This window comes from Oreochromis niloticus, linkage group LG7, assembly GCF_001858045.2.
Source record: "Oreochromis niloticus isolate F11D_XX linkage group LG7, O_niloticus_UMD_NMBU, whole genome shotgun sequence".
Lineage (NCBI taxonomy): Eukaryota > Metazoa > Chordata > Actinopteri > Cichliformes > Cichlidae > Oreochromis > Oreochromis niloticus.
In genome coordinates, this window is record NC_031972.2 from 42,610,349 (window position 1) to 42,623,849 (window position 13,501).

General features: G+C 39.1%; 1 protein-coding gene across 1 annotated transcript; it reads left to right on the top strand.

Moving 5' to 3' along the window:
- Positions 1–4,325: 4,325 nt before the first annotated feature.
- LOC100693732 (RING finger protein 141) lies at positions 4,326–11,112 on the top strand. Its single transcript, XM_003455380.5, has 6 exons — positions 4,326–4,455; positions 5,721–5,924; positions 6,470–6,578; positions 7,594–7,775; positions 8,491–8,598; positions 8,686–11,112. Exons 2-6 carry the CDS (start codon positions 5,788–5,790, stop codon positions 8,834–8,836), a joined length of 687 nt encoding a protein of 228 aa, XP_003455428.1. The 5' UTR covers positions 4,326–4,455; positions 5,721–5,787; the 3' UTR covers positions 8,837–11,112.
- The last annotated feature ends 2,389 nt before the right edge of the window (positions 11,113–13,501 follow it).

A 13,501-nucleotide genomic window follows, 5' to 3' on the forward strand; every position in this document is an offset into this window, starting at 1 on the left:
GCTGGTATTATATCTCCTTTTTTTCAATTAGTGAACCCCAAGAGTTTTTCTACAGAGTCTGTGCTTCAAAAGATAAACTTACTGCTTACTTTTTGAATCCACAGTTGGGGGCAAAATACACAAGTGCAAAGTAAACAAAAACATTTTTATGGCACAAAGACTCATCAGCTACCTTTCTTTTAGTATTGTCTAAAAGAAGTGAGCAGGAGCATAGAATAGCTGCTACCTACATCTAATATTAAACACAGTTTTCAAAAAACATAGGGAAGTGTTTTCAAAGCTCAAACTAACTGCGCGTGATGTGTCGAGTGAGGACTTCTAAGTTCCTGAGATAGAGCTGTCTGACAATCTGTTAATGATTTAAAAAAAAAAAGAAAAAGGAAGTTCCACCTGCTGTTCAGTGTAAGTACATGCCTAAAAAAGAGAAGTTAAGCTGTGTAATACTGTTAAAAAATATTCAGACAATCTTCATCCCTGAATTGAGTAAAAAGCATCTACCACCTGTGTGAGGTTACTCTAACAAATGCAAAATGAATTGGCAAAAAAATGCTTAAGACGGGCAAGAAATTTAATTAAATAGTATAATATTAACTGCAAGCTCCCATTTTTGTCATTAGGTATTTTTTGGTGAGTTTTAAATGAATCTGTGAGATTTGACAAATATACTCTTTGGAGTACTTTGCTGCCACCTTGTGGTAAACTCAAAAAATAACAACTAAAAATATACAGATTACCTATTAACTAAAGGGTACATTGATCATAAAATATGACCAAAATTGTGCATTGAAGGTGTATAGACTGTTATTAATTATAATAATAGTCTATACAGTATAGTGTTATTATAAGTAAAACAAACTTTTAAAAATCTTATAACTGGCAGAAAGTGAGGCACCTAAATTTTAATGTCATAATTTACAACTTCTGTTTAATGCAGCAATATGTCAAAATATACAAAGCAAGAGTAAACCACAGTTTTGTCCTGAACAGCAATATCAGAATTATACATAAAGTGTGAAATGTGCCATAGTATGTTTTTTGTATGCGGTACCACGGGCCACACTTTGAGAAACCTGGCTCTAGAGTGAAAAAAGCTTAAATGATTAAATATTTGTATTTTAACATAATACCATTTTGGAACTTTTTATAGTAAATCTTTGTGTGTGTGTGTGTGTGTGTGTGTGTGTGTGTGTGTGTCTGTGTATCCCAGAAAGATTCACAATTTTGCCTGAAGATGCTTCACCATCTGGGAGACTTATGGGACATAATTCTTCTTTCAGGATGAACAGATATGCAAATAAATATTATGCATAGTAAACAGAAGGAATATCATTACGCTGCAGAGGCGCGGGGCTGACTGTAAATAAACAAAGTGCAACCATGTATGAAGCACAGTAAGCCATGAAGAATGTCCCTGCTCTGGTCGGGGAGTGTTACAGGTGTCGTCTGCGTTGCAGCTTCTCCTCTGCGTGAGTCCCCTTCAGGTGTTGAGGTTGCCAGAAATAAACAGATGGCATGATTACTGATGGATCCAAACACCAAATGAGTTTTCAGCTCACAAGAACTAAGTTTAATGCTTTCCCTTCATTTTTATTCATCCTGTGCACATCCTAAACCTCATTTTCAGCAGCAATCTTCTGGGACTTTCCCCCTCATGCTTCGGTTCAGGTGTAAGTGTTTCTTCACCTTTATTTTGTGATGTCTTCCTCTTGAGGCTTACATTATATTCACTTATATCTGTCCCCAGGTAGCTTCCAGTCTAATGTATTGTCCCTTTCATCCTCTCCTCATCACATTCACTACCTCCTCTTGCTTTTTTTTTAATCACCTTCTGCTGCCCTGACCTCCTGCCATCATGTGCAATCCAAATCACTCTCCTATCAGTGTCCCCCTGCACTTTTATGAGAAAGATGACAGAACCATTATTTTTCAACCTTATACCAGACATTTGATCATTAATATTCCTATTTCTTCAATTACTTGGAAATATTAGGACCTGACAAGTTAAAGAATTGTAAGCGTGAGTTTATTTGACTGTGCATGACAATAAAACTTAATTCCGTGCGTCAACATGGTTGTGCAGAAACTATAATGCACAGTCATGTGAAAAGCTAAGTACACCTTTGATGCGCTGCATTGATTAACTAATCATCAAGTGTGACCACCTCCATAAAAACAAAGGCTAGTAGTTTGAAGGTCTGGAGCATTCAGGCATGTGTGAAAGCGTCATAATCTTCTCAGGAGTGAACGTCTCAGCAAACTCATGCCAAGATCAGACTGTGCAATGTTCAGAAAAACTGCAAAAAAAACCCCAAGAGCTACATCTCACTCTATAGGTCTCAGTTAGCATGTAAAATGTCAAAGTTCATGAGAGCAAAATTAGAAAAAGACTGAACAGTATGATTGTTTGGAATGCTTGCCAGAAAGCCTCTTCTCTCTGAAAAGAACATTGCAGATCTACGCCATGTTGCCAAGTTACTAATGTAAACAAACAGATGAGACCAACATTTGGCCATAATGCACAGAACCAAACACAGAATATCAGCACAAACAGCTCACACTGACTGTCAAGCACATAGCTGGAGGAGTGATTGTTTTGCAGCCACAGAATCTGGGCACCTTGCAGTCAACCATGAATGCCTCTATATGCCAAAGTATTCTAAAATCAGATGTGAGGCCATCTGTTTTGCCCAGACTGGGTCATGCAGGACGAGGATGCAGCTCAGGAGAGCAGATCATCTACTAGTTGGAAGGTTGGTGCTTCAAACCCTGGCAACTCCAGTCTGCATGCCAAAGTATCTTTGGGCAAAATACTGAACCCTAAATTCCTCTGATGCATTTATTGGAGTATGAATGTGTGTGAATGTTAGATAGAAAGCACTTAGGTGTAGAAAAGAGTGCTAGTATGAATGGGTATGAATGGGTGGCATGTCGTATAGAGCGCATTCAGAGCTAAAGTAGAGTAGAAAAGTGCTATATAGGAACCAGTCTGTTTAACAGGCACAGCGGCAAATCTAAAACAGAATGGCTGAAAAAGAAAAGTCACAGTCCAGACTTAAACCTGATGAAATATGATATTGAGAGCTTAAGAGAGCTGTGCATATCCAAATACCTGCAAACCTCAATGAACTAAAGCAATGCGATTGATAAAAAACATAGTTTGGATGTCATTCAGTGAACATTATTAGTGGTAATGAGCCCCTCTAGATAAGAGCCAGTAGGGGGCTTATACACCTGCTAGTCAGTCAGGTTTTTATCATCCATTCACATGGAGGACCACTAACAGCAGCACAGGCAGACTCCAGAGTCCTGCTAAACATTCTCCTGAGACTGTTAATGTCAAAGAGCAACTTAATAAAGCAGATAACTGTTTTGTTTTGAGCATTTCCTTCTCCACCTTTTCACACTTTTTCACTAAAAGGATGAGCGCACTTTGCCATCATCGCTGATCAAAGTACAATTAATAAGTCCAGTGCTGTTTTATTTATATAGCAGTAATTCACCATAACAATCCTCTCAAAGTGTGTTCTATGGTACAGTAAAGATCCTACAGAGACAACCACAGAGCTCAAGAATCAATACAGTTATTCACAGACTGTATATAGCATGCAGTCTGGGCTCTTAATAGAGAAATATATTCCAGAAAGGATTCACATTATTGGTGCTAAAAGTCATGTACTACATATGTGTTATTAAACACAAATAAACATGTTTCAGTGAATAGACTAAACTATTTTTCTTTCCTTTATCTCAGTGATGAGGACAACAGTTTAATCAGGTGTATGTCAGTCACTGTAGATCACTGGCCATATCTGACTCTGTTTTATCTCTAGATAAAAGCACTAAACAGTCAGATTTACAGTGTTTGAAACAACACAGTATAATCCAAACAACTTGGATCTTGAAGAACTTTTAAACTTTAATTTTGGTGAGCTCGCTGCTATTTTGACACCTTTTGTCCACGACAATACTGATTACTGTTTAGGTTTTTAAAATTATTTTATTATTAGTTATACTTATGTTATTTTATGTATTTATTTATTGTTATTTTGACTAATAAATACTACAGCAGACATTCAGTAAGTTTAAAAAAAAAAAAAATCCAGATCATTCTTGAATGTATAGAGTGGGGGGAAAATGATAGGGAACGATTTACTTTATAGACTAAACTTATTTTAATATTTATTCAAAATAAACTTATTATTTATTTTGAATCTTTTCCAAACAAGTTTCAGAAGTCAGTAAATGTTGTGTACGCCTAATATTTATTTATTTAATTGTTTGTTTGTTTATCATTAATCTTATTATTATTACTAACGCAAACGACTGACGTGAGGTCGTCACACTCCAACGTCATGAAGCCGCGCCAGTGTTGTTGTACCAAGACAAACAGAAGCTAAAAGCGAAGCTAGTAGTGAAATTTAGATGGTGCCTCCTACGTGGACTCTGCACTGTTTGGTAAGAAGCACCTACATATCACAGTTGCAGCAGAGGATCATACTTATCCCATTTTTATTTATTTATTTTCTACGTTTCGCTTCTTCTGGTATTGGTTAAGTTTCAAGCAAAGTAATGCAGCTAGTTGTTAGCAGAGTGCTCCTCAGTAATATTACGCTGTTACTACAGTTGTGAAGTTTAAACTGAGGTTTACTGTCTGGAGAGGTCTACAACTCTGCAGCTATAAGTACTTTCGAAGCAGGAGCGCTGCTGCTATTCGGTTCTTACGTTGAAGTCTAAAATAAACGCCCATGTTGTTAGCGCCGCTGGATGTTGATGCTAATTTAGCTAATACAGCAGAGCTGCTGCCCCTGCGTGTCAAACCTCTCCGTGAGGTTTGACACATCGATATGTTCTATGTATGCATGCAGCCACAGGAAGTCTCGGGGTAGTTGGTGGGAGAGGATGAGTTTGTTATTATCTGAAGTGTTTTTAATTATCTAGTCGTGTTTTAATAATATTCTGGCCCTTTCCAACTAAGTTTTAAAGGGATTACTAGTGTAATAGTAACTTTTTAAGACGAGCAAATGCAAAAATAAAAAATCAAAGGCCGGGGTGAACAACTATAACAGTAAAGTACACAAGAGAATTCAGTTACAAGCAATACACAAACCATTGTGAAACCATAAGTGATGATGAAAGGAAAAACGCAAAAGACAAACAATATCATGTGAAAGCAATTTGATAAACGTGTTTCTTAGACCGCCTGGATGCATGGATTTAAGCCAGAAATGTGGGATGGCCAAGAGAGCCCAGCTGTGAAGCTAAGGCTGCAAACCGGCTCATTTGGGGCCAATATCTCTGTTAGGAAGCTAGGACCCAAACGTGCTTTAAAAGTCAGCTCTAAAATGTACAGAGAGCCAGTAGAGAAAAGCAAAGACTTTGGTGATGTGACACTGTCCACTAAGAAGCTGAGCTGTTGCATTCTGAACCGGCTGAATGTGAGAGGGTGACCCTTAATTAATCCCAGAAAGAAAGGTACACTTCTTTATCTTGGTCCTATGCCTTTTGCTCTTTTTGAAATTTTGGTTTGTTAAATTCTGGGTTTTGTTATGCTTCATGTACTTGCCATATTTTCTAAGGCCTACGATCATCTGTGCCACAGCATAAATTTTTAATGAATGCACGCTTCATTTTTGTATGTTTTCACTATATTTTGTATGTCTTTCTTGAACTAAAATATTAATCTAAGGCACTAATAATTTAAGGTAATCATTTCCCACCAGGTTTGGAAGAACTGAATGAGGTGCTGCCTTTTGCCTCTGCTCTTGTGTGAGTTCTACTGCTGCCGGGATGGGTCAGCAGATCTCAGGTCAGGCGGTGATGAACCATCTGCCTGAGAAGCTGGTGAAACATGCCGGATTGGTTCGTGACAGTGGCTACCTAAGCTACGAGGAGTTTCTAGCAAGAGTGGCTGAACTTAATGACGTGTAAGTCTGTTAAAGATGATTAGCTTTCCAGTACAACAAATAGCTTTTCTTTAAGACAAACAGTTTTTGTGCAGAATGGATAGGTGGAGAAACTTGACCTATTTCACAAAGTGTACCTTTGGGCTAGTTTTACATGGACTCTTCAGATTGAGTGCTGGCATCAGTACTTTTATGGCATATGGGATTTGGCCTTCCTTATTCCCCCAGCATTAGACACAATTCTGCCAGTTTACCTTTAGCTTACAAACTCCTAGAGGTAATAGCTGCAAGGCATGATAATGCAGCAGAAGGTGGAGTAGAGAAAGTTTTTGTTATAGCATTTCCGAAAAAAAGATAAATGTGACAACGAAATAAACAGCACAGTGCAGTGTTATTGATGAAAATAATCATTTAAAACACCTGGAAAAGAAGGAGCAATGAAAACATGTTTTTTAACATTCATCATGATGAGAAAAGATCAAAAATCTGCGTGGTTCATGGAGGATGTTTGGAATGGTTTATGGAGATAAACATAACCTCTCCCCTCTCTCCTACGTCTCTCTCAGTACGGCCAAGCTAGCTGCTGGACAGCAGAAGCACCTGCTGTTTGAGGTGCAGCCAGGATCTGATGCTACAGCCTTGTGGAAAGTGGCTGTCAGGGTTGTGTGTACCAAGGTGAGACCAAAGAGCCTTCCCCACATGCCAACAGAGGCATCTGCCCACACATTTATGACAGAGAGGGACAGATGTGAGTGAAACCATACTCCTATAAATTGTGTTTATATGTGGAAACCGTGCCCTGAGGGATATCCTGGGATGTCTTCAAGTGTTAAAACCAATTTATTGTTTGGAAATGGACTCCTATCAGAATGATGTTTACTATTTCACAAAAATCGAGCCATTTCTGGGGATCATAATAATATTACAGGGTAGGTGAGGGTAATAGATCTCTGGTAGTTTAACTCATTGTTCCATGTGGGTTTTTAACTTTCAACGTAATGTAACTCTGCCACTGACCAGGCCAAACAAAAATAGAAAGTTTTTGTTTCTTCATAATTAATACGAAGAAACAAAAAGTTGTGTATGTAGTTGGTTCCATTTGTTTGTGTCTGTTAGATGTCAATTGTCTGCAGTTTCCAAGATATCATTTTCAAATTTTGTGTGATGGTAGATACTAATAACAACTTGAGTCATAACATGACACCATAAAGTTCCACAAAATCACATACTGCATGAACAGATGTTAAAATCTCATGTTTTTACAGGTTATAGAAGCTAAAAGATGTCAGCCAATTCTGCTCCAATCATATGGTTAAGATAATAAAATGCACAATTATAGTATGTAATGCTTCAAGGTCAAAGGTTAGAATCACATGAATTAGGAAAAAGTTTCCATCGGATCATTTCCAGATTCTAAAGCAGTATAATAATCATTGAGTAGCATAAGCACTTCCTTTCTTTGAACTCTTTAAAACATTATTTTTTAATACATTATAATCATAATGAACAACAAGATTAATATGCTACACTAGATTTCCATATTAACAATGCTCACATCATCACAAATGATCTATGAGAACTACTTACATCAGCACGCTGTCATGAAAACATCGCAGTTTTAGTATAACCTTTGCCCTTTGGTGGGAGTTGCTCTGTGAGTGCTCTTGTGATTGTCTTTGCTTCCTCCCAGATCAATAAGGAGAATGGCATGGTTGAAGCATCGCGGATCATGAACCTGTATCAGTTCATCCAACTCTATCGTGACATCACCAGCCAGGCAGCCGAAGTGTTGTCTGTAGAGGGTGCCACTAAGGGTCCCTCAACCGAGCTTCCCTCCACTGACTCCTGCCAGGCCAGCATGTGGATGGGCAGGTCAGTTACCAGGAAATGGACAGCTATGATATAAAGTGCACACACAACAATTAGATTATCATGACGTTTTTTAATAGTGAAGATGGAAAGGGATTATGGGAAAAGAGTGGTACAACATGCAGCAGAGGTCTTTGTTCAGTGAATGCACTCACTCGTAATCACTGCCAGATTTTGAAGGAGAGTTTTGCTAAAACAGACCTGAAAAAATAATGGATATTTGACTTTTATTTGTCTGCTGAACAGTAATGATGTTTGTGAACATATGTGCTATAAAAAATGTTACACTTGTGCAAATATCAATGCTGCGTTTCCAGCTTTAGCCTCCAAGTGCCCAAAATGTAGTTAATGCAGTTTTTCCCTGCTCAGCACAGGTGTTACTGCTGCAATACTACAGAAAATGTTTTTTTAATGTCCCACCATCTGCATAAATTATATATTTTTAAGGGTTTTTCTTTACAGCTGAATGATTCCTCATTCTGTAAAGTTGAGAGGGGCAGTGACTGATGGGTCATTTTAAGGCTTTTACACATTTTTATAACCCTGAGAGATATTTATCCTCAGGCAAAACCTGAGCGTAAAGGAGTGTTTCTAAAAAATTTTAGAAACACTTCTTATGCGTTTTGTTTTCATTTCTAAAAAATGAAAATAAAGTGTGCCTTGTGCTAAAGAAAATGAAGACATGGTTTTCCCCTCTTCTGTATACATTTCCATGCAGAGTGAAGCAGCTGACCGATGAGGAGGAGTGTTGCATCTGCATGGATGGAAAATCTGACCTCATCCTGCCTTGTGCACATAGCTTCTGTCAGAAATGCATCGATAAATGGTGAGAAAATCAAATAAGCTTGAATTATTTGAATTAATCTATAGCGTTGTAAAACATTAAATTACACACCCTCTTCTGTTTCTGTAGGAGTGGCCAGAGCCGAAATTGCCCAATCTGCCGTCTGCAAGTGACTGCTGCCAACGAATCGTGGGTAATGTCTGATATCCCCACAGAGGATGACATAGCCGGCTACATCCTCAACCTGGCTGATGAGGCGGGCCACCCACACAGGCCTTAACATGCAGAATACTGAGCCAAGTAGATAGCAAAGGGAAATATACCCACTTCAGTAGCCTTTACATACTGAAACACAAAACACCACTTTCACTGAGAGGTTTCCTTTTTTTTTCCCCCTAAAGAGCAAAACAGAAAAGAATCCAGCAGGTTTTTTCTCTTTATATTCTGTGTGACAGCTTCTGAAAATGAAAATCTCCTCTTTTAAGTCCTAAAAATCCCAGGATGCTTTCTGAAACCAGAGTATTGTTGATGTAGTACTTTATGGAGTTTTGTGATATGTTGTTTGAAGTGAAACAAAAAAGTTGTATTTGTATATTACAATAAATTGTAACATTTTAATGGAACCCAGAATAACCAAATGTTGCTTAAAGTACTACTGAAGAAGAGGTGGTTGGGGTTAACTAGGCACTTTAAAAAACAAATGCTGATATATGTTGACATTGCCTTCCTTCGATATGAATGAGAGGGACACAGTTGCACTTTCTTGTAAAGTTTGATAAGTATGACTCATTCATATCATTTAAATCATCACTTTGACATTTTGGGAAACTGTCTTGTCTTGCAGTTAGATTATCCTCAAAAAAAGACTGAAAACAAGGAGAAAGGGCCGGCTGTAGCCAGTGTTATTAAATCATCTTTTAATATGTTATATTTAATTATATCTAATTTGTTTAATATGTGAAAAATAGAGAAGTTTAAAGGTGAATTTTTGCTGTAGACTGATTCATGGCTAAGTTGCTTCATGAAGTCCCTGCAGGACTGTTTTCAGCTTTTGGACAGCATCAGGCTCTTTTCATTCTGTTTGCAGTCTCTGTGCTAAATTTGGGAACTGACTCTGGCCTTGCGGTGAACATACAGACAGTAAATTAGTATTGATCAAATCTTAAACCTCTGGCAAAGAGCAAATAAGCATTATTTCCCAAAATGTCCTATTCTTCCTTCATGTGCAATCCAAGACACCAAACATACTTGTCGTATTTGCCAGGGCTTCTGGACAAGCAGTAAAGTGAAAATTTATGTTCCATCTATAAAGCCGTTTGGATGTCTGTGCAATGTATCCCTGCATGTTTGTACCCCACATGACATGGACCATGAGCTGTGTTATGTGAATCTGTACTAAAATCCTGTTCTGGTGCAGTTCAGGACGCAGGACTGAAGAGTCTCATGTGATTTTAATGACTTGGCTCGTTGTGGTGTCTTAACTGTTGTAAATCACCTTTGCCTGTCACATAAGCTGTTCTCCTCTCTTTACTTTTATGATTTTTTTTCTAATTGTTTTTCTCTCATCTTTATTTACACTATTTTATTATGAATTCTGTAGAAATCTTTTAGTTTGCACTCCCATGACTGCACTCTGTGCTTCGACGTGACTGTATTAAAAGCAACTTAATGATTGAGAGAGGGGCAGCTTGTAGGGGAACAGTTAAGTAAAATCACTGAAATTGTGTTTTGTTTTTTGTTTCCCCCTGGGTCTAACCGATCCCTAGTGGCACTTTCAGTTTAAGTTGACATAGCTGTGACACTCGAAGTGGATTCTTCCAGAAATATTTTATTAAATGTGAATATGTATGAACCTTATAGATTTCAATTCTGTTTTACTCAAATCCAATTCTTCATTTAAAATTGTATTAAAGAAATGACTTATTTAGATCTTTGTTGTGTGAAGTTCAGTGAATTCTTCAGTTTAGCATTTTTTCACGTTTATTTTAGCAATTTATTTCATATATGAGTCTATAGTTTTGCAATTTTCAGTAATATTTCAGTTCTGTTCATTTTGTTTATCTATCAAATGACATTTTGACACCTCACTTCTCTGGGTGTTTGTGCGTAGTTGATGGAGATGATTATATCTGTCTTCATAAATGTTATTTTGGAACTTTAATCCTTTCATTCAAGCTGAAATATACACACCCCAGAGATGTGCAGCAGTAAGAGAAGTCTTTTACAAGCTCTTTAGCGAACTGTGTGTGATCTTGTTGCATGACTGCATGGTCCATTCAGAAAAATGTCAAAGAGAGTTTTCAAGATTTACATTATAAAGATTATGAACATATCTATATAAACCTATTTCATATTTTTAAACATGCCCTAAAAACATAAACTGCTGTGTAATGTGATGTTGCAACCATAAGATGGTAGCATTATCCTGTATTTCTTCTGGGGTCCTGGCATAGTACAGACATTGTATTTGTTATAGTGAATGAAGGGAGGTGTAATAACAGAAGCATTCTTACTGTATTATCCTTAATAAAGACATACTCACTTTTTTGCACTTTATGACTGTTGAATTGAACGTTTTTACAACTTTTGTTAATAAGTTGTATAATATGCAATAAACTGTATAAACTACATATTTATACAGCTTATTCTGTTTGGAAACAAGATTTTCTTTGGAAATAAAAGGCTAAATGATGTAGCCTACTGTATCAGACTGGTGTTAAGATGTAAAGGAAAAAATCATAAATGCTTAATCTTATGAGTTTTACATGGCTAACATTGGCATTGTTTTACAGGTTTGAACATGTAAACTCAATGGCGGTGTGGGACATTTCATTTTAAAATAAAAAAAGAGTGAAACCTAGTTGTTCATGTGGTTTACATGTTAACCATACCCCTCCGCGAATCGTTACCTTATCGTGGTGGAGTGGTTTGTGTGTCCCAGGGATTCCAGGGGATATTTTGTCCGGGGGCTTTTTCCCCCTGGTAGGGCTTCTCGCTGAGGCAGTTAAACAATTCCAGACCCAGAGTCTGACAGAGCACCTTGGGTGGATGAGGTCTGCCCTGAGTTCCTGAAGACTGGATGTTGTAGGACTATCTTGGCTGACATGCCTCTACAATGTTGCGTGGAGATCAGGGGCGGTACCTCTGGATTGGAAGACCAGGATGGTGGTTCCCATGTTTACCGGACCGCAGGGTGTGTTGCAACTATAGGGGGATCACACTCCTCAGCCTCCCTGGGAAAGTCTATGCCAGGGTGCTGGAAAGGAGAGTTCGTCTGTTAGTCGGATACAGGAGGAACAATGCTGTTTTCGTCCTTGTCGTGGAACACTGGACCAGCTCTTTATCCTCTCAAGGATACTTGAGGGTGCATGGGAGTTTGCCCAACCAGTCTATACCATGTCCCTCTGAGTCTCCTGTGGGAGGTGCTTGGGGAGCATGCAGTGTCTGGCCCATTGTTACGGGCAATTTGATCCTTATATAACCGTTACAAGAGCTTGGTCTGCATAGCCGGCAATAAGTCGAACTTGTTCCCGGTGGGTGAAGCACTCCACCAGAGCTCCCCTTTGTGACCAATTCTGTTCATAATTTTTATATACACAATTTCTAGGCGTAGCCAAGTGGTGGAAGGCTGTGGTGATGTGGTTCTGTTGGCTTCATCAGGTGATGGCCTCCAGCTTGCACCGGAACGGTTTGCAGCCGAGTGTGAAGCGGAGGGAATGAGGATCGGCACCTTCAAATCTGAAAAGGGTGGAGTACCCACTCTGGGTCAGGAACGAGTTCCTGCCCCAAGTTGAGTAGTTTAAGTATCTCAGGGCCTTGTTCACGAGTGACAGGAGAAGGGAACAGGAGATGGACAGACAGATTGGTGCTGCACCTGCAGTGATGTAGACGTTGTACTGGTCCATTGTGGTGAAGAGAGAGCTGAATGTAAAAGCGAAGCTCTCAATTTACCGGTCGATCTATGTTCCCACCCTCACTTGTGGTCATGAGGTGTGGGTAGTGACCGAAAGAACAAGATCATGGATACAAGCGGTGGCAATGGGGTTCCTACTAAGGGGGGCTGGCCTCTCCCTTAAAGATAGGGTGAGAAGTTCAGCCATCCGGGATGGCCTCAGAGTAGAGCTGCTGCTCCTCCACATCGAAAGGAGCCAGTTGAGGTGGTTCGGGCATCTGATAAGGATGCCTTCTGGATGGTTTCCAGGCATGTCCCACCAGGAGAAGGCCCCGGGGCACACCCAGGACATGCTGGAGAGATTATATCTTGCGGCTGGCCTGGGAACACCTTGGTGGCCCTCCTGATAAGCTGGAGGAGGTGGCCGGGGAGAGGGAGGTCTGGCCTTCTCTGCTTAGGTTGCTGCCCCCGCGAGCTGGCCCTGGATAAGCCGAAGAAGATGGATGGGGACAAAAAATGGTAAAAAAAAACAAAACTGGCAACTGCCAGTGCTACCCCTCAGCCTCCTACTAGACTACTTTGCCTTGTTCTCAAGTTACTGCATTCACAAGATTCTCTGACTTTGAGGTCAAGGTCACTGAGATTCAAATTTATCCAATATTTTTAGTTGTTGCACCTGTGGTATCAATTTGAAGCTCTTACATCACCTTATTCTTAGGTTATCATATTCATAAGATTTTCATAAAACTTGACCTTTGACCTTAACCTTGAGGTCGAAGTCACTGAGATTCTAACTCATCTGATTTGTGTGTGTGCAGAGTGATAACAATACCCCATCACAGCTTTTATGGAGGTAAAGACACAGTGAAGCCAAGGATTATTGAGAATTCAAATTGCAATACCTTTAATACCTACAGCATGTTCCAATTGCTGTAATAAACTATTGCTAACAGTACCAAATGCTCTACTGAGGTCTAGCAGGACAAGCACAGAAATGAGTCCACTGTCAGAGGCCATAAGAAGATCATTTGTAACCTCCACTAACATTGTTTC